The sequence below is a fragment of the Microtus oregoni genome, unplaced genomic scaffold (genome assembly GCF_018167655.1).
Source record: "Microtus oregoni isolate MIOR12 unplaced genomic scaffold, Mior012 000020F_ref0000438, whole genome shotgun sequence".
Taxonomy (NCBI): Eukaryota; Metazoa; Chordata; class Mammalia; order Rodentia; family Cricetidae; genus Microtus; species Microtus oregoni.
In genome coordinates, this window is record NW_024543079.1 from 6645974 (window position 1) to 6671347 (window position 25374).

The 25374-nt window shown below is 50.9% G+C and overlaps 1 protein-coding gene across 1 annotated transcript in view; it reads left to right on the forward strand.

Moving 5' to 3' along the window:
* Jph2 (junctophilin 2) overlaps positions 1-21597 on the forward strand; it is a 58648-nt gene extending 37051 nt beyond the window's left edge. Inside the window, exons 3-6 of the mRNA XM_041670796.1 lie at positions 15581-15699; positions 17703-18424; positions 19062-19156; positions 19915-21597. Of these exons, the coding sequence (XP_041526730.1) occupies positions 15581-15699; positions 17703-18424; positions 19062-19142 (922 nt within the window). The 3' untranslated portion in view covers positions 19143-19156; positions 19915-21597. The remainder of the gene's footprint in view (positions 1-15580; positions 15700-17702; positions 18425-19061; positions 19157-19914) is intronic.
* The last annotated feature ends 3777 nt before the right edge of the window (positions 21598-25374 follow it).

The window sequence follows — 25374 nt, forward strand, 5'->3', positions numbered from 1 at the left end:
CTGTAGTTCAATGGTAGAACACTTCCCTAGTACACGTGAGGCCGTGCGTGTGTGTGACATTCATTTGGTTCTAAACTTAGTCTACCTCTTCTTGTCCTCACCGCTGCTTCTTATCACTGGCTGCTGCTGTTTGTGGATTCCTTTCTGCAAAGATTGAAGGAGGAGTGTGGAGACAGGTCATGCTCGCCAACCAGCTCTAAGAAAATGTGCATTTACAGACCTACTTCCTTCTTCGCTGTTTTTTATTACGTGTATGTATGTGTGTGTCCCACACGTATGTAGGGGCCAGAAGAGGAACTCAAGTCTGCAGATGGCTCCTGAGCCCCTGGGTAGAGTTGCAGACAGATGTTTATAGGCAGTTGTGAGCCTCCTGATGTGGGGGTTGGGAACCAATTCCCATCCTCTGGAAGATCTGAGCCATTTCTTCGACCCCATAATTTCTTCTTTCTCACACAAACGTTGCCCCTTATATGTATTGTTTTCAACTTTTTCTTCTTTGCTCCGCACATATTAGGGACATTTCCCTGGTTATTTCAAACTCCCATGTAATTCATTATTTCTTATTAAATGTGTTGAGTGTGGTTTGCTGAGTCAGGTCATGCGGTGCACACATCACTTCTCCTACAGGCCAGCAAACTTCTAGAACCCTCCTCTAAGCACAGTTGCTGGATGCAGGGTTCTCTGTAGGGGTGGTCCCAGTTTGTCATTCCGAGTCACGTTCGGGAGGGAGACTTCTGCCATTGGTTGCCGACAGACTTCGGGCAACTTTGTGACTCTCGGTGAGATTCTTTTTCTCGGCGTCTTTGTTTTGCTTGTCATATCCGTGGGGGAGAAATGACAACAAAACCCGTTCTCGATCCACTTCCTTGCTTAGCTTTTGCCAACTCCCAGGCGTGCACAGCCACTGTTTACCCTGACTTCCCTGGAACACGACTTCAGCCGAGACAGAATTGAGGGACCGTACCTGTGACTAGACGCGAAGTTAACATAAGGTTCCCAGAGGCTGGCTACCTAGGTACCCTCCCAAAGAATGTGTATCCACCTACCATCTGGGTGGGCCATCCCTTACTATCTAAACATATTTTGAATTTCTTAAACCTAGACTACTTGTGATGAAAAGAACTTTATAGAACTGTAAGTAAAAATCCAGTAGCCGGAAGGAAAAAAATAACACAGCAAGGTATGATGCTGCAAAGCCGTCCTTCGCTGATTTACTCAAAGCTCTGGCTTCAGGGGGTTGGCTGGCATGTTTCCCATTCTTTTGAAGTTAGAGGTGTAGCTCAGAGATAGAGTGTGGACTCTGGGGGCTTTTGGAAAGAAAACATGCTGGGGAGCACCCCAGAGTTAATGGGAAGGCTGTATCCCCAATAACAAGACAAAACAGACAGATATGAGTGGAGAGAGAGAGACAGAGACAGAGAGACAGAGAGAGAGAGAGAGAGAGAGAGAGAGAGAGAGAGAGAGAGAGACTAAGAGCACCAAATGAGACTTCTTACTGATATGATCAGAATGATTGAAATTGATTTTTTTTCCTTTTGGCTTTTGAGACACAATCTCACTTTGAAGACCAAAATGGCTTGGGACTCAATATATAGTCCAGACTGGCCTTGAACTTGTAATCATCTTGTTTGGGCACCTGCAGTGTTGAGATTAGTGAGTTGCCATGACAGGCTCCACTCACTTGTAAGACAAGCCTGATGGCAGATGCTATAATCCTGGCACCTGGCAGGTGGAAGCCGGAGAACCAGGAGTTCGAGGCCACTCTGCAGTGCCTAGTGAATTGAAGGCCAGCCTGGGCTACACAGAACTCTGTTTTAAAAAATAAACAATCAGAAAGAAAGAAATGGAGTTTTAACAATTCTGTTTAATGAATGGCCTTGAACTATCGATCATTCTTGGTTCCACCAGGACTGTCCTGTGGGGCTTGGGAAATGCTCAGTGGGTAAATGCTCTTGCTCCCCAAGCAGAAGGGCCTGGTTGAAATCCCCAGAACCTGTACTTGGCTATAGGAGCAACGTAACCGAGCACTGTGAGGAGAAGAGGAAATTGTAGGCCCACTTGGGCTCCATGATTGGCAGCCTAGCTCCAGGCTCAGTGGGAGACTCTATTTGATGGAAATAAGACGGAGAGTGACAGAGGAGGACACCAGTGTCTTCCCTTGAATTACCCATGCATGAACATATGCACTGACTTGGACATGTACACATATACTACCACACACACACACACACACACACACACGAAGAAACACTGGCCAGAAAGATTTATCCTGCCCCTCTTTTTCTCTCTAAGGTCTAGAGTGAGGAGTGGGGTGGGTATCAGTTTTTGTAACGGGCATGTCCTATAAGAGCTAGATTTATAAGGGCCTGTCCTCAGGGAACTCGACTTTTGGAGGCTTTGGGCAAGAGGAGCCCCGCATACAGCAGGCACTCACAGTGACCAGTTCTTAGCGGGTCTTCGGCATTCTTACGGAAGGACAGATATTCAGACACATGGTGTCCACCAGAATCTCATCTGAAGACAGGAGCTGTGCTCTTGTTCTGTTCCTGTGCAGTTCCCCTCACGGCCAAAGCCTGCTCAGAGCACCAGAGCAAGAGTCTCTAGAGTGGATGGGAAAGATGCAGGGCCATTCTAGCCTCGTTTTTTAATCCTCTTGCTTGGGCTTGATAAGGAACAAGCCCAAACGCCAAGCGGATCACCACAAGCTTACTTCTTGCTCATGTGAAGCCCTTCTTCCATTTGACAGTTCAGGGACCAGGATCCATCTACCTTGTATTTCTGCTACCTTCAGCACGTGGCTTCTTAGGTCTCATTCTCTGTTGCTGATAAAAAGAGAAAACACACTCCGGATAGCCGCGGAAGGATTTTATTGGCTAGGCTGGGAAGCGGCTAGATTATAGTATTCTCACACTCTATTGGCCAGAGATAGTCACGTAGCCTGTCAGGGATGCTCGGAGACAGTCTAGATGTGTGCCCAGGAAGAAGTGGAGATGCGTTGTTGAACTGCTCACCTTCCTCAGCCATTTGATAACCGTGGTGAGCTGCCACAGCTGGCATTTTTACGTGGGTGCTGGGGGGTGTAACTTGGGTCTTTGTACCTCTGAGGCAAGCCATTTACTGAGTGAGAAAAATCTGGTAGATTTTGCCTCACTGGGTTTGGGGCGGTCCAGCTTGCTGTTGTGGGGAGCAGAACCACAAGTCCAGCCAAATTCGGCGATTGGGTGGAGTAGGGATTGGCACCTGGCCCCGGACCTATGCCCTTAGCCATCTTCCCCCATGGGCCTAGCATGTCCCCTCCCAGCCCACCTCTCTACTCTTGTTCTATTTGTCCCCATATTCCCCTGAGTGCTCACTCCCTTCTGACTTGTTCCTATGAATATATCGCTAGCCTTACCTAAGGCCCCACGGCTTGCCCATGGCATCTCAGCCCTCCACATCCTTCCTCATTATTTAACTAGCCATGTTTGGTCACCAGGCATCGAACCCATTGCTTCTTTGTCTTTTCCCACTAGGACACCTCTTGTTTCTTCTTTCTACTACTCCAGGCCCAGGCTCATAACCTCTTGAAGGGCTCAGCAAATGTTTCTAAATCACTATCTCAAACCCCTTAATATTATTGGTTTTAAAGGACTTCACCGTGTGGGTCATTCTTCTCGGGAAATTTGAGAGTCAAACCTGTTACAACAAGCAAAACCTTTTTGGGGTGTAGTGTACACAAATGCAGTTGTAGACCTACTGTGTGCTGGGCACAGCATTCAGGGATGCAGGGGTTATAGCTGTGAGAGAGACAGGGTGATATCTGGCCTTAGTGGGCTTCCTGGTGTGGTATAGTCCCTAGGTCTGGGGCAGTCCTGGTTGGTTCCAGGTGTACACACTCATAGTTGCTTAGAATTATAAAGACTCTGGACCCTCAGATACCAAGACTTTGGGATTCCCCCGTTTCACAATGGGGAAACAAAGACACAGACAGTAAGGCAAGTCAGTTAGAGTCATAGACTAGGAAAAAGTAGGGGTGTGGGCTGGGGAGATGGCTCAGTCCCTGTAGCTGTGGACTAGGGAGATGGTTCTGTACCTATAGCCGTGGGCTGGGGAGATGTTTCAGTCACTATAGCCGTGGGCTGGGGAGATGTTTCAGTCACTATAGCCGTGGGCTGGGAGGTGGTTCCTTCACTATAGCCGTGGGCTGGGGAGATGGCTCCATCACTATAGCCGTAGCCTGGGGAGATGGCTCCATCACTATAGCCGTAGCCTGGGGAGATGGTTCCGTCGCTATAGCCGTGGACTGGGGAGACGGTTCATTTGGTAGAGTGCTTGCCACTCAAGAATGAGAACCTGAGTTCAACCCTTGGAACCCATAATAAAAAAACGAAACAAGGGGCTGGAGAGGTGGCTCAGGGGTTATGATAAGAGCACTCACTGCTCTTCCAGAGGACCTGAGCTCAACTATCAGAAAACACACAGTGGTTCATAACCATCTGTAACTCCAATTCTGGGGACTTGAGTGCCCATTTCTGACTCTGTGGGCACCAGGCACACCAGTGGCGCAGGTACATATGCATGCAGGTAACACATGTATAAAAACTGACTAAATCTAACAAAAGCAGACTAACAGCACAGGGGGATGGCAGTGTACTTGTAATACCAGTTTGGGAAAAGAGGTGACAGGCAGCCCTTCCTCCAAGGGGCGGGGGGCTCGCTGACAAACCAGCCTAGCATACTCTGGGGGGGTTCCAGGCCAATGAGAGAGCCTACCTCAAAAAAGTAGATGGCAACTGAGGAATGACACATGGGGTTGTCCTCTAGCCTCTCTGAGCATGCACAAGGATTCACTTGAATGCATGCACTCGTAACACACGTACACACACACACACACACACACACACGAAAAAGAAAGCCAATCAGCTAGTAAGTAAATGAGATTAAAAGAAAAGAAGAAAGAGTTAAAAAGGTAGGAAAGGGCTGTAACCCAGGCCAGGTGTCACCAGTTTTCCTGCTCAAACCCTCCCTCAGCAGAAACCTCTGGGATGGGTCCCCTGATCCCCCAACACTGTACCCATAGTGGCTGTAGGCTTTACCACATCCCAGGGACACACTCATCATTATAGCTGTTGAGCGGTTCTGTGGCTGAGAGGTAGTGATGGTGGATGTCTCTTCTGGAGCCTGGCACGGCCTGCTCAGGCAGTCACTGGAACAGTCTTTGGGACTAGGAACACGATTTCTGATTAGGGGTGGGAGGGACCCCTCAGGGCGCTTCTTCCTGCAGGGTCCCAGTGGAGGTGCTGGGGATATGGGCTGCCAGGCCCCAGGAGGAAATGGGAGCTGCTTGGAATTCCTCCCAGGGTCCTTATCAGTTTCTATTCACTCTGGGACGGGGCTAAGGGGCGTGCTGGTGCCTTTGGGGGCTGCGCAGGAGAAAGCTGGAATGCCACAGCTGAGCTCCACCTGGGGAGGGGCCGGAGTCGGAGGCGGGGAGGGGGCGGTGCAGACTGGGGAGGGCTCAGCTGTCACATTCCTCAGGGAGAAAGCTCCTGGGCGCCTTGTCCTTATTTAGGCAGGAGATCCTTGGGTCTGCAGGATGCCATGGTAGGACAGACGCCTCACCCTCACCAGGTGGGTGGGGCAGGCTGAACACAATCGGAGCTAAGTCAGCAAGCTCTGGGATAGAGGATCCCAGCAGACCCAGACACCTCAGGGTGTGACAAGTTCAACCCTTGAGGAGGCAAAGCACCTTGTCAGCAAAAAACAGCGACTACCATTTGTGGGAGGTCTTCGGTGGCAGCCCACAAGCCCCAGGGGGCGCTCATACTCTCTGCTGGATGGCTTGCTATGCATGCTAAGCAAGCACCCCGGACCCTCCCATCTTATTTTCGTGACAGCCACAATGGAATTCCAGCCCCTTTCCTGCTGGAGTGTGTGGGCTGGCTACCTAGCCTACCTACCTGTTAGCGAGCATTGCAAGCCAGAGAGGAGGGACAGTCTTCTATAAATTTATACAAATGATGCCCCTTGGACATCATCACTTTGGGCAGATCTTGTTTGTTAGAGTAACCACTAATCTAGCACACATTCAAAGGGAGGGAATTACACAAGGGTGTGACTTCCAGGAGCCCTCCGAGAAACCTGCCCGGTACCCCAGTTTTCATAAGAGGAATGCAGAGAGATTAAGTGACTTGTATAGGTCACACAGCTAGGAAGGGCGGGAGTCGGGAATTCAAATCCTCAGATCACATGGTCATAGACTTGTGGTCTTAACCTCGGTGGCTCAGTTAAGTCTTTGTGTTCACAGCCCTGTTCACAAACCAGTGCCAGTGTGAACACACCAGGAGGGCAGATTCCAAAACAAATACATCTATTGGTTCGTGAATGGTGGCTTTTGAATGCTGCTGCTTCGAGGGTTTCTCTTCCGGCCATTTATAAAATGTCATCTAAAGACTGGAAGTCTGGGCCAGGCATGGTGACTCACTGGAGGATCTTTGTGTGTTCAAGGTCAGCCTGGTCTACAGAACCAGGACGCCATAGAGAGACCCTGCCTCAAAAAACAAAACAAAATGAGTGCACTGGTTTTTTCGTTTTTCCATTTGGTGCTTGTGCTGGGAACTGAGGCTTGGTACCTGCTTGGTAAATGTCTTGCTGCTGTACCTTGGCTCGTGAGTGAATTGTTTGCGAAGGGAAATGTAGCATGATTAATAAACACCCAGAGACAGAAATTGGGGTTCAACCCAAAGGTCAGAAAAGCAAAACAGCCAGCCACTGACTCTTAACATCTACGTCGGTCCAAAATGGTGATCCTGCCTCCAGGAATCTCAGAATGTCTCCTCCCGTCTTATCATCCTCTCTAGTGCTGGGATCACGCACCACTGCTGCCCCGTTCCTATGGCACACTAGTGTGGCTACTGAGATTAAAGGTGTGGGACATCACTGCCTGGTCTGTTTTACTCTCTGAACTTCAGGCAAACTTTATTTATTAAAATACAAATGAAATATCACTACAGGGAGGTTCCCCGAGAGACTCCAAAGACCTCTGTCCTTTGCACAGCAAGCTCTGGTGGGCTTGCAGGCCCACGATCCCCTGCTGTGGCTTCTCTAGTTGCCAAAGTGTGGTTCACAGTCTACCAGGAACTACTAGCCCCACAGAGAGGTGAGGGACCCTGCTGGTGACCACCCATTCTGGGGTCCTTCAGACCAGCTGCAGGGATGTAGGGTCCACACAAAGCTCCCGAAGGGAGAGGTTGGCTTAAGGGCATTTTCAATCACTGGCTGTTCTGGATGGTGACTGGAGGTGAACTATTGGAAACCAAACAGTACACTTGAGGACTTCAGTGCTGGGAATTTGGGCTCAGTTCCGGTAAGCCCTGGCTCTCTCAAGCTGCAAGCTTTAGGGGAATGATCTGTGCCAGCACTTCTTCTTCTGCAGTGAACTGGGGTGTCTCAAAGATGATTGCAACCATAGCAGTCTTGGCTTCCTATTGCTGCTACAATCAATGACAGCCAACTTGAGACTGAAGATTCTTCCCTTCAGTTCTGGAGCTGGGCTAAAGCCGAGTGTTAGCAGAGCTGGCTACCACTGTGTGCTCAGTAGTAGGAGAGCCCACTTGTTGCCTTCCAGCTTCAAATGGTCATCACCGTGACACTTGGCTCATGGCCCTTTCTGCATCCTCAGGGCACTTCTCTGGTCCCCACACATCAATTCCTCCTCCTTTGTCAGTTCTTCCTAGTGTGGCTAATTGTACCTGGGATTACATGTAGGACCTACCTAACCCAACCCAGTCTCCATCTCACATTTGCCAGGCCTGTTTGTTAGATAAGGGGATGCTCACAGGTGTCTATGATTAGGAGTCTTTGGGACTACTTTTTCAGTCCCCCGAGTAAGACAAGTGGCTGGAATACAGTTAATTTTCCAGCGAGCCAACTCTTAGTCTCCGGCTGGAAGGATGGCCTCTCCGTCACCCTCCCACACGCTGGAGCAGGTTCTGTACAGGAGGTTCCTCTTGTAAGGAGACATCGAACATGATCTGGAGGCATCCTTCCCTCCATCCTGGGGGATTCAGGATGAGTTTCACAGTGGGGAGGTTCCGCCTATCTCCTGGGAGGGCAGGTATCACATAGACTTGGAGCCCACACCCCTATGTCACCTCTGATGCCCACTTTAAATATCCACATTTGAAGGCTGCAAACACTTACATGAGATCTGCTCTGGGCTGTGTCTTAGTTCCTCTTCCAGGCACTATGATAAAACATCCCGGCAAACGCAGCCTGAAGGAGAAGGGGTTTATTTTGGCTCTCAGTTTGAGGGTACGGTCCATCATGGGGGGGGGGTAAAGGCGACAGGAGCCTGAAGTGGCTAGCTATATTATACCCATAGTTAGGAAACAGAATATGAATGCTCAGCTCGGGTCCTCCTTTTTATGTGGGCTGGAAGCCAAGCCCAGGGAATGGTGCCGCCTCTAGTGGACAGGTTTTCCTGCCTCCATTAACCTGATCCAAATCATCAACCCTACAGGTGTGCTCAGAGATTTGTCTCCCACACGGCTCTACAGCTCATCAAGTTGATAACTGAGATAACCATAACAGTCCCCCCCCCCCATTCCAACTGGTTTCTGTATATTGCTGCACAACTCAGCAACACCATGCTATGACTCTGGGCTGTCTATATCACCATTTACAGCTGAAAAAAAAATCAGGGCACAGGAACTTTAAGCCACTCACTCTTATACTTATGCTCTTAACATCTCTAAACACTAATTTAAGTGGCAATTTTTTCCTTATAAAACTACTTGCTTCCCAATTTTCTTCTACAGGGAATTAGTGCTATTCTATGATATGTAATATTTGTAAAATACATCTTTAAAATATGGAATATAGAACTAAGAAGATAAGCTTATATATGTGTTTACATATTATAAAATAGAAATAATAAATTTCCAGCTATGGCCGTGTAACCGGTCCAGAGGTCTTTCTCCTCCCAGCAGCCTCCCGCTCATTCCACTCTCAAGACTTTTCACCTTGTCTTATCTCTCCCCACAGACTCTTCATCTTCCCAGAGCAGGGGCCATGTATGGCTCAGCTTTCACTTTAATAACCAATGGAGAAGTGACTGGCCTCCTTCTTCCTCAGCGGCAGGGTCTAGCTTAGGAGCGGCGTGAACCCTTAATCTCTTTGTCATTTTTTTTCTTATTAGAAACAATTCTCACATCCCTAACTAGGAAAATGAAAACTGTAAAATACGTAGAAGAAAATATAGGGGGAACTCTTTATGACCTTGGGTTAGGTAAAAAATCTTAGATATGACACCAGAAGTCCAAATAACAAGAGAAAAAGGTAATGGACCTCATTACAATGAGGCTTTTGTGCTTCAAAGAGTCCCGTTAAGAAAGTGAAAAGTTGGCTAGGTGACTCAGCAAGTAAAGGTGCTTTGGGTGCAAGCCCAGGGACCTGGATTCACCCCTTGAGACCTGTGTAAAGGTAGAAGCAGAAAAACCATTTTAGTTTATTTATTTTTTATTTTTTGAGACAGGGTCTCTCACTGAAGCTGGAACTCACCAGTTTGGCTAGAGTAATTAGCCAGCAGATCCCTGGATCCATCTGTCCCTGCCTTTCCAGTGCTGGGGTACAGACACACCACTGAGCATAATTTTTAGCTCAGGTGCTGGGGGTCCAAACGCAGGTCCTCAGGCTCACACAGCAGGCACTCTACCAAGCGAGCCCTCTCGGCAGCCACTTAGCCGACTACCTTAATGACTTGCTTCCTGCTAGGTGGGATGGTTGGGTCCCTAGAACATGACTGCACCCCGTCCCGTGAAGCTCGTGCCTGTCCAGTAGTCCACGGTACAAACCGGGTGCAAAGTGCTTCTCAGACAGCCAAGTGAACGCTGGTGATCTCAGAAGAAGAAACGTTTGCTTTGCCATTAGGACAGAGGGCTGCAGACTTTTCTGTAACAGACCAGAAGGGAAATTCTTCGGGCTCTGCTCATCATACCGTTTCTATGGCAACCACCTAACTCCAGACAGTACACAAACGAGTGAATGTGGCTGCACTCCACCGAAACTTTATACAGACACAGACACTTGGATCCCGGGCCTCTTTCCCGCGTTAGAAAATATTACCCCTTCATTATTTTTTTCCAACCACTTAATAAAATAACCATTTTTAGCCAGAGTGATACAAAAAACAGGCAGAGGCTATATTTAAGCAGAGACTGAATTTGGCCAAGCCCTGCACTAACTTTAAGAGGGGTTCAAGGCTTTCTATTAGTGGTTGTGTTTGAGGGGGCCCAGAATAGTGCCTGGCTCATGACAGACACTCCAAAAAGTTGAAGTAAGTGAGCAGACCAATGCGTGGACGTGGGCCTTGAGCATGGGGGCAGGGGAAGGGCCTTTCAGGCTGGGGAACAGACCAACCTAAGTCCTGGAGTCAGAGCACATCCATCCCCCTTTGGCTCCAAGAAGCCACTCATATGTGCTGTGGGCAACAGGGAAAAATCCTGTCTCTGATCAAGTAGCCTGGAGCCTAGGGATGGGAAAAAGAGGTGGTGTCTGGTGTGGGGGTGTAAGTGCTCCCCAAAGGGGCCGTGCTGAGTGATGTCCCTGCACCGTTCCAGAACTACCAACCTTATTTTTAACCCGGCTGCTGAAAGATAATCCAAAAGCTACCAAGAAGAGCTCGTCTCCCTGCCCCTCCCCTTGCCCCAGTTACTGCTCCCCGCCCTCCCCCCAGCGGGCACAGCACCACCCTAGGAGACCCCCCACTCAGAGGCCACATCTGGATGTAGGAGGTGGCCAGAGGGAAGGAAGTACGCACCTCTGTGCTTCCCATTACAGCCTGGGCTGGGGAGGGCCACTGGCGATTAAAGACAGTCATCCGAGGCTCCTACCCCACCCCACCAGCAGGCTGGGGACAGCTTAGGATGGACCTGTGGACACTTGCCTCTCAAACTGAAGTCAGCAGAAGAGGGACTGGACAGCTTGCAGGGTGTAGGTCCCTTCCATTCTGAATCAGTAGGTTTCCAGTGTAGTTTGAGAATTGGCGTTCTGACGAACCCCAGGAGGTGATGACGCTGGGGACTGTTCAGTGGCCAAGTGGCACTGACGAAAAGCTGTGGCCTCTGGGTGACAGCAGTGCCCCCATCCTTCACTCTAGGGTTGCCTGATGCACCCCGTGAAAGCTACCTTGAGCTGGGCGTGGTAAGCCCCATTCCCAAAGGTCACCTCTAGCGGAGAGCCCTGAAAGCGGCTGTGTAGCAGAGCTGGGCCACATTTAGAGCATGGTGGGAAGCTTCATGCAAGGCGAGGCCCTCGGGTATAGGGAGGAGCAGATGCTCTGGACATGCATGCAGGGCAAATACGGAGAAGGCAGGTGCAGGCAGGGTGGAGGCGTAAGGATAGGGAATGAGGGGTGGCTGGCTCGGGGACCCAGAGAGTCCGGACCAGTGGGTGCAGGGAGAATGATAAGGGATCAGCCAGCCAGGCTATGGGGTGGACAAAAGATTGGCTTCCTGCCGTCCCCGCAGCCCTCATGCCTGGAACAGCGTGGCCACCTCCATCCCCATGCCTGTGCTGGCTACCAGCTCCCCAAGTCGGCAGGAACACGAGGAGTTCTTCACTTCACATGACTAAAAAAGGATATCTTCTCAGCAGGAAGGTCGGCCTAGGATTTCTCTTTCCCCCACCTGAGGTTGCAGGTTCCCAGGGAAGTGGTTTTTTCTCACACATAGCCACACATGGGTCAGATTGAGCAGGGGGCTTACCTACCACGCTGCTCTGATGCCAAAATGTCTTCTGGCCCTAACCACCACCAACACCACCTGTCTCAACTGTCATCATGACGTAGGGAACATGTCCCACCTGCCGCTCATTTCAGTTCTCAGAAATTCTACAAGGGGAGGATTATCATCTCCACCCTTCCGTGGTACAAAGGGAAAGCCACATGCAGGCTCTGGAGTCCTGCTGGAGCTGAACTGGGGTAAGGGGAGGTGCAGGAACCAATTTCGTTTTTATTTAAGATATTCTTCCTTCTTTGTTCATCTGGCATTTTATGTTTGTACCAATTTTATTGTAAAATATTGCATTAAAATATGATTTAGGGAGGCTGGGTGTTTCAGTGGTTAAAACGCTTGCTACAGAATCATGAGACCCGGAGGTCCGGCCCCCAGAATCCACACGAATGCCAAGTGGGTGGGCGACACTCCTGTACTTCCTTCGTCAGAATATGAAGGCAGGACCTAGGACAAACTGATTAGCAAGACCCTGAGTTTGGTTGAGAGACCCCATCTCAGTGAGTAAGACGGAAGAGTGATTAGGATGATTACCTACATGGACCTCAGGATTCCATATGCATGACACACATGTGAACTCACACACATGTGCCTACACACATGCAAAGCATATATACACATGTGCTCAGGGCACACATGCAAATAAGCAAAAAAAATAAGATAAAATATTATTTCTCTTGTTTTCTGAGCTTTTTGGTCATCTGAGTGTCTCATCTCACCTGAACCCACTGAGCCAAAACTGGGGGGCAAAGCTTCTGATCCCCCAAAGTCTTGCCCTTCACCAGGAAAGTCCTGGAGCATGTGTGCACACAGGTACCTGTGTGTATGCACCGTGACCTGGGAAGCTCCTGATTGTGTGTGCACAGGTACCTGTGTGTATGCACCGTGACCTGGGAAGCTCCGGATTGTGTGTGCACTCGGGTGCCTGTGTGTATGCACCGTGACCTGGGAAGCTCCTGATTGTGTGTGCACACAGGTACCTGTGTGTATGCACCGTGACCTGGGAAGTTCCTGATTGTGTGTGCACACAGGTACCTGTGTGTATGTTCACAGACTGAGTCTTTCCTGAAGCAAAGAGGAAGACAGTATGGCCTGGTGGAGAAGGCAGGGTCTGGGAATCTGAGCTGTGTGATTGGAGATCAGACGTGTGGAAGGCGAGCCTGTGGGTACAGCATTGGTTCTAGTTCCCAAGTGCTGTCACTTCCTCACCAAGTTCTTTGGTTGGTTTCTTCTGTTTTGTCAAGTCTCCAGCCCCATACCTGACTGAATTCTGCTGCCCTGCCCCCCAGCAGCCAACCTCCACCTACACTCTACAAGAAGTTTTCTTGTACTGTATCCTTGGGTTCTATAAGACCCTCTGGGCACACCTCACAGCTGCGACCTGGACTCCTGCTGTCGCGCGGCAGGGCTGAGCTGCCTTACCCAGTCAGGATGGTCAGCTTCGGCACAGCTGGAACTCCAAAGCTGGCATCAGATGCACAGAATTCGGGGTCAGGGTCAAAAGTGCCAACTTCCACATTCCTTGGCAACATGCTAACTAACCTGTCTGTGCCTCAGTTTCCTCCCATGTAAAATGAGGAGACCGGGAGCACCAGCTTCCTAAGGCATTCTCATGACTCGTGAGCTATCCTGTGCAACTCCTTCCGGACAGCGCCCAGCCTGTTTGTGAACAGGGGCTGTTACTGAGGTGGGCATTGTTCTTCAGTTAGTCATGACGAACTGTGCCAACAGCTGATACAAATATCTCTCCAATGCCAAGCATGCGGCAGGACAAATGTTTCGCCTTTGTTCCTGTGGCATTCCAGTGTGGGACTTCAGGAAGAGTCTTCCTTCTACGCGCTGACTGACAGGCTCAGGTCCTCTGCTCTGTTTCTTCAAGTAAAATATTTTTATTAGTTAAAAAAAAGTCTCTATGTGTATGGGTGTCTGACCTGAATGTATGTGCACCACGTGCGTACATGACCCACAGAGCCCAGAAGAGGGCATCAGAAGAGGGACTGAATTTATAGATGGTTGTGAGCTGCCATGAGGGTGTGGGAATTGACCCTGGATCAGTTCCCAGCACCAGTGCTCTTAACCGCTGAGCCATCTCTCCAGTTCCTCTACTTCATTTCTTGCAGCTCACCAGAGGTTCTGTGGATGGAATTCAGGGGTCCACGTCCCAAGAAACACAGCCTGAGGTGGCTATTCCCAAGCTAGTGATGCCGAGAAGATGCTCTCAGGAGAGGGGGCAGTGAAAAGCAGATAGACAGGAAAGGAAGGGGCTGCGCAAGGACTGCTCTCAATTTCAGACGTGTTTGAGCTTAGCGCAGGGGCCTGGGGGTGGGAACTTGGTGGCCGCAGAGGGAGCGGGCTGGCATCATCCAGTCTGCAGGTGACTCTCTGGGGTTGGGGAAGTGGTACTTTCACTTTGAGCACAGTAGCTTTGTTGGTTGCAGTTTCCTGGGGTGGCAGGGAGTCATGGGCAGTTGGCAGTCACAGCAGCTAAGGCAGGTATATTTGCTCCACGAAGGGGCTGGGTCGGGTACCCAAAGTGCCCGTGCACATGTAAACTGAAGGTTGGTATTTCCTTCAGTTCTGGGAATAGGCAGTAAGCCATAGGAATGCTAACTGTACCTATGACTTTGTCTCTAATAGAAATCATTTAGCTCTGCTCATTTATACTTTTAAATTGTGGCGGTTAGTAGACCTGGTAGATATTTTTATTGTAGGTGCCATATTATGAGTTTTTTCTTTTATGTATTCTTTAAGAGTTGTTTTTTTAATCATGCATCTGTATCTGGATGTAAATGTGAATACTGGTGCTCAATAGTCCAAAGACGCTGTTGCATCCCCTGAAGCCAGAGTTACAAGCAGTCATGAGCCACCTGATGTAGGTTCTAGGAACCACACTTGGGTTGTCAGAATAGATAGACTTTTAGCTACTGAGCCATCACTCCGGCCCCACAGATTTGTTTTTTAAAATATTTTATTAAGTGTATCAATCCAGCTGCAGCTCTTCACAACCCCATACACTTTGTACATTTTAAAAACCTCATTGCTATTGTTATTATTATCGTATGTTTATGGTGTGTGTATGTTTGCATGGAGGTCACAGGACTACTCTGTGGAGTTGGTTTCTTCCTTCTACCTTCACATGGGTTCACAAGATTGAACTCTAGTCCGGGCTTGATTGGCACCTTACCCACTGAGCTATCTCTCCTGTCTCTTTTTTTCTGTAATTAAAACTTGGTTCAGGCCGATGGGATGGTGCACGGTTTTAATTCCAGCACTTGAGAGGCAGAGGCAGGTGAATCTCTGGAAATTCAAAACCCACCTAGTTTACACAGCGAGTTCAAGGCCACCCAGGGCTACTCGGTGAGAGACCCTGTCTCAATAACAAAACAAAACATTATCTGGAGGAGGAGTCTAGAGGCTTCATCAGTTGGCCAAAGGAGGGAGAGAGAGTCGGTAACATGAAAGAAGTTAAACACCCTGTTCTGGGGGTGATAGCCTCTTCTGTATTCAACCAGTCACAGGGAAAAGGGCTTTACTGATCAGACCTGGAAATAACGTACGACAGGTTTTCCCAGAATGCACTGGGAAGGGTGCAGCCTTCTAACTGTACCTAAGTGTAAGGGAGGCTGGGGGAATACAGTCTGTGTATACCTAGAGACTAGAGGACTGGCTTAGGAAAAGCCTCGTAGTCTGGGCCAGGAGACTGTAATACTCATATTCCAAGTGAGAACCTTTGCCCAGGGTGACTCTCTGTCTTAGACAGGATGGCCAGAGAGCTGGATTCTAAATCTCCCACCATATTGTCTCCTTAGGACAAGCCACGCCAAAGCCAAGGCTGAGGCCTCAGAACAGGCTGCCCTGGCTGCCAATCAGGAATCCAACATCGCCCGCACATTGGCCAAGGAGCTGGCCCCAGACTTCTACCAGCCAGGTAGGGCCAGCCAAGGGTGGAGTGGGCAGGAGAGTCCTTGGGTGGGCTCCTTTCCTCACTTGCTACAAGGTGGAGATGCCTAAGCAGAGGTACGAACAAGAGATGAGAGGATGCAGGGATTAATGGGTGACATGCATCTCTGTCCTGTGCAAGACTGGGACGGGATAGATGAGGCTCCTCCTGTGGATGGGACCCACCCCAGCTTGTCTCTTGTCTCTTCGCTTGGCAAGAGAAATGATGGGAGCTGGTGACGCTGAGATGAACAGGTCTCTGGTGCATTGGGGAGGGGGGGGTCAAAGGGCTCTCCGTACCTTTCAAAAGTTTGTGGGATGCGGTTAGAATTTTCTTTGGGCCACCAACCAGCTCCCAAATAAAGTCACAGAGATTTATTATTAACTATGAATGCTCAACCTCAGCTTAGGTCTGTCACCCAGCTCTGTTAACTTAATTTAACCTGTTTTTATTCATCTACGTCTTGGCTCTGGGCTTTTTACCTTTCTTTCGTTCTGTATTTCCTACTTTTCTGCTTTCTGCATGTCTTGCTGGCTGACCCCTGGAGCCTTCCTGTCATCTCTTTTCTTTCTTCTTTTTTCGAGACTAAATTCATCCTCTAATTTACTCTCCATGCTCAAAAGTCCTGCCTATACCTCTTCCCTTGCTATTGGCCATTCAGCTTTTTATTAGACCAATAAGGTGCCTTAGGCAGGCAAGTAAACACATCTTTACATAGTTAAACAAATGCTCTCCAACATAAAGAAACACAATACACCTTTACATAGTTAAACAAATGCAACACATCTTTACATAGTTAAACAAATATTCTGCAATAGTGGGGCATTGATCAGGCACTGCTTGTGTGTCAGATAACTTGCTCTGGGGACATGCAGCTAGGACCCAGAATCAGGAAGAGTCACACAGGCAGCTTTGCCTTTGTTAACACAGATTCTTATGTTTAAATCCTTGCCTGCTACTCACCAGCTCTGAGATGTTGTGCAAGGCGAATGGTAACCCTCAACCCCTGAGCTGTGACATGGGTACAAGAATAGTGCCCACTTTCTGGGCATGAGCTAAGTGCATGTAAAGACTGCTGTGAACTCGCAGTGACTGCAGCTCCTGTCTCCCGCATCTCACATGGAGAATGAGTTCTAACTGAATAGTCAGACCAGGCCTCTGGGCCCTGGCCAGGTCTGTGGGTCCGACTTGACACTGACTGGGCTCATTCTTGAGTTCCGGATTCAGTGGGTCTGGGTGGAGCTCGTGAGCGACACACCTAATGAGATCCAGAGCAGGCGATGGAGCATCTGAAATCACCTTTGAGAGCCACTGCACAGGTAGACCTACTGGATGCTCCGACAGATGGAGCTAGAAGAGAGGGTTGCTGGTTCAAAGTACGGAAATGGGATAGAGTGTCATTCAGGAAGTTAGACGGTGCAGCAGGCCGTGGGGGTGAGGCTGAGTGCAGAATCAGGGAGGGGACACAGTCTGCGCTTGACAGAGCTGCGGCGCTGGCTGCTGAGTGCGGAGATTGGAAACATCATTCTGGCTGCAGCTCGTCTGTCGGTGACTGCAGGGGGTGCGTCTTCTTTCTAGTCACAGTGTTCCCCCTGCTGGTCACAAGAAGCACTGCAGTAACCTGTGTTGGGTGACCATTGTTCAGCGGCTTTTGCAAAGTAAACTTTTCAAAGAATAGGAAAAGGGGTGATTAGCCCTATTTTTCAAACAAATGGATGGAAAAAGACCAGATAAACCCTTCATCTGGACCCTTTGCTGCGTGATGCTGGGCAAATGACTTAACGTCTCTGAATGTCTTTTTCCTCTGTGCAACAGAATTCACAATCTCACCTACTTCACAGGGTTACTAAAATTGACTGCTGCCACCACAGCCTGACCCCCAGTGCAATGAATGGCGGCCTAGTAAATGAATGCGGCTCACAGACGGCTGGCCCAGGACTGCCCAGCAGGCCTTGGGTTCGAAGCCTACCTCTTTCTGTTGTTCCTGGCAGGTCCAGAGTATCAGAAGCGTCGGTTGCTCCAGGAGATCCTGGAGAACTCTCAGAGCCTGCTGGAGCCCCCAGAGCGGGGTGCGGGCGCCGGCCTCCCGGAGCGGCCCCGGGAGAGCCCGCAGCTGCACGAGCGCGAGACCCCGCAGCCCGAGGGCGGACCTCCGTCTCCGGCCGGGACGCCCCCACAACCCAAGAGGCCCCGACCCGGGGCGTCCAAGGACGGCCTGCTGAGTCCGGGCGCCTGGAACGGCGAGCCCGGTGGAGAGGGCAGCCGGCCCGTAACGCCATCTGATGGCGCGGGCCGTCGCAGCCCTGCACGTCCAGCCTCGGAGCACATGGCCATTGAGGCGCTGCAGCCGCCGCCCGCGCCGTCGCGGGAACCGGAGGTGGCGATGTACCGTGGCTACCACAGCTATGCCGTGCGCACCGGGCCTCCCGAGCCCCCGCCCTTGGAGGACGAGCCCGAGCCTGAGCCGGAGGTCTCCGGATCCAACTCAGCGCCCCCGTCCCCGGCCTCTGCCACCGCCCCGGAGGAGCAGCCCCCAGCACCGCGAAGTCCGGTGCCCGTCACAACCGCCACTCTGGAGCCCAAGCCCATTGTCCCTAAAGCAGAACCCAGGGCCAAGGCGCGCAAGACAGAGGCCCGAGGGCTGAGCAAGGTCAAGAAGAAGGGTCGTAAGGAGGTGGCGCTGGCGGCAGAGGCCGAGGTGGAGGTAGAGGAGGTGAGGATGCTGCGTACAGAGGCCAGCCTCTGAGATCCCTGGGGGTCCAGGCGTGTGTGTGTGTGTGTGTGTGTGTGTGTGTGTGTGTGCGCGCGCGCGCGCGCGCGCGGGGAGAGAAATGACTTGGGGAACTGAAAGCAGGACAGGACAAGAGCCAGCTCCAGAGGTAGTGGGACACTAGGCAGAGGAGCAGCGGCCGGTGGGAGACTGAGCAATAGAGGGCATCTGCTGAGTCTATGGCATTCTGCCAGGGTACCAGTCATCTCTCGATTCAGGATGCAGCAGTGAGGGCTTCCTGGGGGTGGAGGAGGCTCCCCACAGGACTTGAGATCTGGGCCTCTGTTGCAGTCCAGGAACCCAGCACAGCAGCAGAGAGTAAAGCCAACCATCGGGAAAGCGAGTGGTAGGGGTTCCAGACAGCCCTCCATGTTTCTTGTCATATGTCCTTTCGAGGGTTAATTAGTTCCAAGAATTCTTCCAGCTGGACCAGGATGCAGGGACCAACTGAGGACAAATCAAGATGTTTTTAGGAAAATCCTTCCAGAAGTCCTGACTGACCCAGCCTTGTGACCTGGTTGGGGATGTGGGGGTGTCTAGAGGTCCTGGGGACGCAGACAGCCTCCCTTCATGCCTTCAGGTACCCAACACTGTCCTCATCTGTATGGTGATCCTGCTGAACATTGGTCTGGCTATCCTATTTGTTCACCTCCTGACTTGACTCTCATCTATCAGGTATGGCCAGAGGGTGGAGCCTGGAATTCAGGGGGGGGGGGTTGCTTGGTACATGGTACTGGGCATGAGCTTGTGGTTAGGTAACGCCCATCCTTAGTGTACAGGTGTGATAGGCCTTGCACCCCCCACAGTTGTGTGTGCTCACACGCACCCAGCTCTATCTCCACCCTCTCTCTCCACTTTGTCCCATGGCTGCCTTTCGTTTTCTGCCCCTCCATACACCCTTAGTTGGTTCTGTTTTCTCCTCAGGGTGGAGTTTAGGCTTTGGCTAAAGCATAGAGGTCCTCACAGGTGTGAGAACCTCCCTCCTGCTGGGAAAAACCTTACAGCCCAGGCCTGGAGCTTGGCCGCACTGTATTTTGCCGTGTTCCCCGGCTTTGATCCTGGCTTAGTGTGGACTGGAAGTTTCCAGGCAGCCCCAGGAGAGAGGAAGTTCTTGTTTTTGTCACTGTGTAATAGCCAGGGGCAGTGTTAGCCTTGTGGCCATAGCTCTAGGGTCTAATGCTGAGCTCTGGAAATTCTTTGTGTCATTGGACACCTGGGAGCCCTTTCTTCAGATCCTGATGACTTTGGGATCTAAAGAACAGGAGAAGTGACCCTGAAGATAGCAGGAAAGGGATGGGATCAGTGGGCCAGCAGGGGACAGGGAAGGGGGCCTGTCTCTGATTCCCTTGCAAAGCAGAAGCCTGGTCCCTGCCCAGCTTGTGGCTCAGCCTTGGGAGCCGTTTCCCTCTGCTGACTGGTGTTGTCTACTTCAGAGCCAGGAGCTCCACTGAGGATGCCAGGATCTGTCTTTCTGCAATGCCAAGCAGCTGTCCCAGGAGGATTGGACTGTGGACCTGAAGCCTTGCTCCGCCCACTCCATGGATGGTTAAAGTGGGCCTCCGTGAGCCCATCCTGGGTGCTGGGATGCCCGAGGAAGAGAATGTCTAGGTACCCTCCAGGGCAAAGGATGCGCTGAGAGAAGAAAGAGCCCGGGTGGTCCCTAGCCCCTTGTCCTGCTCCCACATCTATCCTCCGCCCTGCCTCGCCTTGCCCTGCCACCCTTCCCTGGGCTTTTGTGTGCTTTGAGAGATGTCACCTAAGCAAGATATTAATACAAATCTCTTCCTCCTACGCCACGACCAACCTAGTCCTCTGGTTGATGACTTGAGGCCACCCAGGAAGATGACAGGTGCAGAAGTCGCTTGGGTAGTGAAGGTGTGAAGGACCTGTGGTAGAGCAGACCTCCCCAGTCCATGCTGCTCCAGGGTTTACAGAGTCCTGGAGGGCAGTGTAGGAAATGGAGAAGCCCCGCTGAATATACCAGCATGCAATGCTCTGCATCGTCCCATCAGTCCAGTTGGCATCCCCTAGGACCAGCAGCAGGGGACACCTGAGCATCTGAGCCTTTGGCTGGGAGTCACCAAAGAGGTCTGCGGGTGGGGTGGGAAGAGGGCAAGGCATGTTGGTGATGGCCCCTGATGTTGAGTGTGAGTCTGAGTCTGGAGTTCATTTGGAGGTCACTGATGGGCCCCGGGTCATTGTGTAGGAGTCCTAGGCCTGAGAGCTGCAGCTACTGTGATGTACTATGAATTGGCTTATCCGCTCTGGGATCAGGGGAGCATGGTGTGGAAACCTGTGGAAGTCAAGGGCTACATCCCCGGTGCTTATTCTCTGACAGAGAGAAGCCGGAGACAGGCATTATCCAGGAAGACAGGAGTCAGTCTGGACTCCAGCTGGCACAGCCTGTGCGATAACGAATTGTGCTTGGCAGAAGGTTTACTTGCATGCACCTCACTTAAAGACGTTTGCACCACACTGCGTGTTTGGGCCCTTGGGCTGCCTGGGTACAGCCTGGCAGCTCAGGACCTGCGGTTCCCTATTTCCAAAAGGATGAGGGGAAATAGTTTCCAGGTCCTTCACGTTTAGGGAAGAGGAGGCAGTGGCATCCAAGCTGAGTTGGAGGAAGCTGCTGATACTCTCTGACTTCATTTCTTCAAACCCCTCGGACTTGGGCATAAAAACCATGCCTCCTCCTAGAGCAGCCTCGAATATGGATATTGGGGTTCAGCTTCCTTTTCTTCTCAGTCCCTGGGCATCTTCTCCTTGAGTGTCACGCTGGCTATTCCCAGCACTGCTGGGCTTGGTGACTTGGTTGGAATTGCTTTTCTACAGAGAGGAACCTGCAGATGCTCCTGTACTGGCCACTGTGGGCAGGACTTTCCCTCTGGTTGGGTTTTCCTGGACTCTAGGGAATGGGGTAGGTGGGTGAAGGTTACTCAGGCGATGACAGGCCCCAGGCCTTGACTCTGAGGTCATTGCTCTACTCTGGGTCTGGGTTCAGCCCTGGGGACAAGCTTGTGACTGTCGGAGCCACCAGAGTTGTTTTTAGGAGGTATGAGATGAGGGGTTAGGGTTCAGGATGCCAAGTCTGTTCCCAAAATAAATCTGCATCTTCTCACAGATCCAGCTGTGGTGTGGTGTCTGCTTGTGGGTCCAGGATGAGGGGTGGAGGCTGCTGGGTGAAGGACGCAGGAGAGGCTGGGAGGTGGCGGGTCCTACTGCATCACATCCTCTTTCTAAAGATGCTTCCATAAGGCACTGAAGGGTAACCGAGGGGCTTACAGTCTGGAAGAGGCCCAGGACCATGCATCTCTCATAGTCTTTTTTCCAAAGGCTGCTCTGGTTAGCTTCTGGCAGCAGCAAGAGCCTGCCCTTGGAGATGGAGGCTTTCTGGCCTGCAGTCTTGGCATGGACACTTTATTTCTGGAGCCTCCATTCATAGTGTTCCATCTGCAAAGTGGGGGTAACCCTGCCTAACTTCTGGGGTTACCATGAGCATCACATTAAGGACTGATAGGGTCCGAAGGGTTGGGCCAATGGGTAAAGTGCTGAGCAGGCCTGAGAACCTGAGTTTGGATCAACAGAATCTGCACAGAAGTGGAAGACAGCAACGCATGCCTGTAGCTCCTCTCTTGAGGCTTGCTGGGCAGCCAGCTTAGCTGAAATGGCACACCCCAGGTTGAATGAGAGACTCTGTCTAAAAAAATGTGGTGGAGGGGCAATTGAGGTAGACATGCCAATCCCAGGCATCCATGTATACCCACAAGTACCCACAAGGCAAGTGCACCACATATTCCGCCCCCCCCCCCCCCCGCTTAAAGCTGGAATCTCAGGTATCTTAGCAGAGTTTTGTAGCCAACAATGACGTGAAGCTTCTGATCCTTTAGCTTCGCTTCCTCTGTGCGGTGATTACAGGTGTGATCACCACACTAAGTTTTCCCAGTGCTGGGATTGGTCCGGGTTTTTTTTTTTTAATTTTTAATTTTTTTTTTTTTTTTTTGTGCATGTTAGGCAAGCATTCTACGAACTGAACGACATCCCTGTGTGAGACGCCAGGTTTTCATGGCTTCTCTCGTGGCCCATTGGAAGCTTGCAGGCCCAAGGGAAGAGTCAGTGCTTTGACTGAAAGCAGTCGCTACATTCTTTTTCATTAAAGACAGTTTTCTACAACTTTGGGAAACCATAGCAGTCGACACCCAATCCTTACTGGCTATAGATGAAGGGTAGGAAATTCAGACAGGGGGAGCCTCGGGATAGAGGGCTAACCACAATAAACCTCTCACTGCTGGCTCCAGGGCGTTAGCCATCGGAAAGGTCATATGAAGTCAGTGGTGTCCCGCGGACCCACCTCCAGGCACTGGTGTTCAGGACTGGGAATGGGTCTTTCTGTTGCCTTCCTTAGCAGTTACTAATGACCGTCCCTTCTGTCCCACTCTGCAGTCCGGCTTTCATAAGGACATTTGGGGCATCTCAGAATTTCTCTGCATACAGGCCCTGGGAGGTCTGCAGCGGAGCTGGGAAGATGTTGGGCATCAAACCATGTGGGCATCTTTCCACATCTCTCATCTGCCTCTGGCCAGTGCCTATGTGGCTCCTGAAGTCACTGCAGCCTCCAGAAACCCACAGACTAGTTGTGTAGTCTCTGGGAAGGAGGGCAGTTGGTGGCTTATTCTGCCTGGTGAGATGGGTTGTTGAAATCAGTTGGCCAGATTGTCTGCCTGCCCGGGAAGACAGTCTGGCAGCTTCTGCTGAAGTTAAACATGCACCTACCCTATGATCCAGGATTCTCACTCCCCCGTATTTACCCAAAATAAATGGAAACATATGTACAAGAAGACGTGAACAAGAATGTTCACAGTGGCTCTGGGTACCGCTGCCAAAAGCTAGAAACTCATGTGACTGTCAACAGGCAAAGCAGAAAACAAATGGCTCTGCCCGTCACTAAGGGATCTGCTACGGAACAGTGAAGAGCCATGACAGACGACAGGATTCCACTTCAAAACGACTGTGTTCGGTGAGAGAAGCAGACATGGAAACAGGATGGGTGGTGGTACAGAATCCTCCAACAGGCAAAGCCAGGCTGGAGTGACAGAGTTAGCATAGCGGGTGCCTGGAAGGGGTGGTGGCGGCCATAGAGCAGGTGGGGGTTGGCTGGCAAGAGGTGTGAGTGAGTTTCTGGGGGGATGTGAAGGCATCTGGTATAGAATGGTAATGACACATGCCTTGGCCCAGATCTACCAGTTTGTATCCCTAAAATTTAAACACGTTAGAGTAAATAATTTAGACCTGGTTTTTAAAAGATTTTCTTGAACAAGTTTGAAATAGAAATTAAGAATCTTCAAATTTTTGTGCCTATTTGAACTCTCTCTCTCTCTCTTTCTCTCTCTCTCTCTCTCTGTGTGTGTGTGTGTGTGTGTGTGTGTGTATGCTCATGTAGAATCTACATTGCAGACGAATGCTAGCATGTGTGTGCCTTGTGCTACGCACATGGGTGGAGGCCAGAAGACCACCTAGGATGATGGTCCTTAGCTTCTACTTCATTGAAGTCAGGGCTTGTTAGCTGCTGCAGAGCCAGGCTAGCCGGCTCACAGGCTGCTCAGGTTCTGTTTCTACTGCCTAGCTTGTCATAGAGCGCTGGGATAGCAGACGGTCCCACTTTGTTCACAGAGTGCTGGGATAGCAGACAGTCCTACTGTGTCCACAGAGTGCTGGGATTGCAGATGGTCCTACTGTGTCCATAGAGTGCTGGGATTGCAGATGGTCCTACTGTGTCCATAGAGTGCTGGGATTGTGGATGGCCCTACTGTGTCCACAGAGTGCTGGGGTAGTAGGTGGTCCTACTGTGTCCACAGAGCGCTGGGATTGCAGATGGTCCTACTGTGTCCATAGAGTGCTGGGATTGTGGATGGTCCTACTGTGTCCATAGAGTGCTGGGATTGTGGATGGCCCACTGTGTCCACAGAGTGCTGGGGTAGTAGGTGGTCCTACTGTGTCCACAGAGCGCTGGGATTGCAGATGATCCTACTGTGTCCATAGAGTGCTGGGATTGTGGATGGTCCTACTGTGTCCACAGAGTGCTGGGATTGTGGATGGCCCTACTGTGTCCACAGAGTGCTAAGATTGCTGACGGTCCTATTGTGTCCACAGTGTGCTGGGATTGCATACGGTCCTACTGTGTCCATAGATAGAGTGCTGGGATTGCAGACGGTCCTACCATGTCCAGTCTTTCATGGGTTCTGGGGATTTCAATACAGGTCTGCACACTTTCATGAAAGCACTTTGGGGAGCTATATTTAGCTCAGAAAATGCAGACATTAAAAACAAAGGTAAACTGGTCCAGCGCGAGCCGGTTAAGGCCAGTCCCACATCCACTAGGTCCCTTCATCAGGACTGGGTAGAGTGTCAGCTTGACGGCCTGGCTTTGCTCAGTCACCATCAGCCTAGGAATGGGTTCATGGGTTCACTCTCGGTTTATAAGAGAAGTGGAAAGATAGCTGCAGGCCCCTGACTTTGAGGTGGAAAGAGTGGCCTCTTAAGGAGCAGACGTCGAACTGGGGAGAAGAATCAGGTACCACAGTGGCTGATATTCACATAGGCGCCACTGCCTTCTAGTTCTGTGACCCTGGGCCAATCACTGACGCCTCTGGGCCTCAGTCCTTTCGTCTGTGAAGTTCAGGTAATCCACAAGTGCACAGATTAAAGGGAAGACAATGAGGTGGTTGGTATTCGTGGTGAGCCCAGGCTACAGGGCTCTGTCAGTGCAGGCCTGACATCATGCTCTTCTTCCCCATAGGGCAGCAGGAAAGAAGGGTCTGCTCTAGGAACAAGCAGAGGCCTTCTCCTCGGCCTTCCACACAGATTATGTTTCTGTTGGCTGGAAAAGGAGCCTGGAG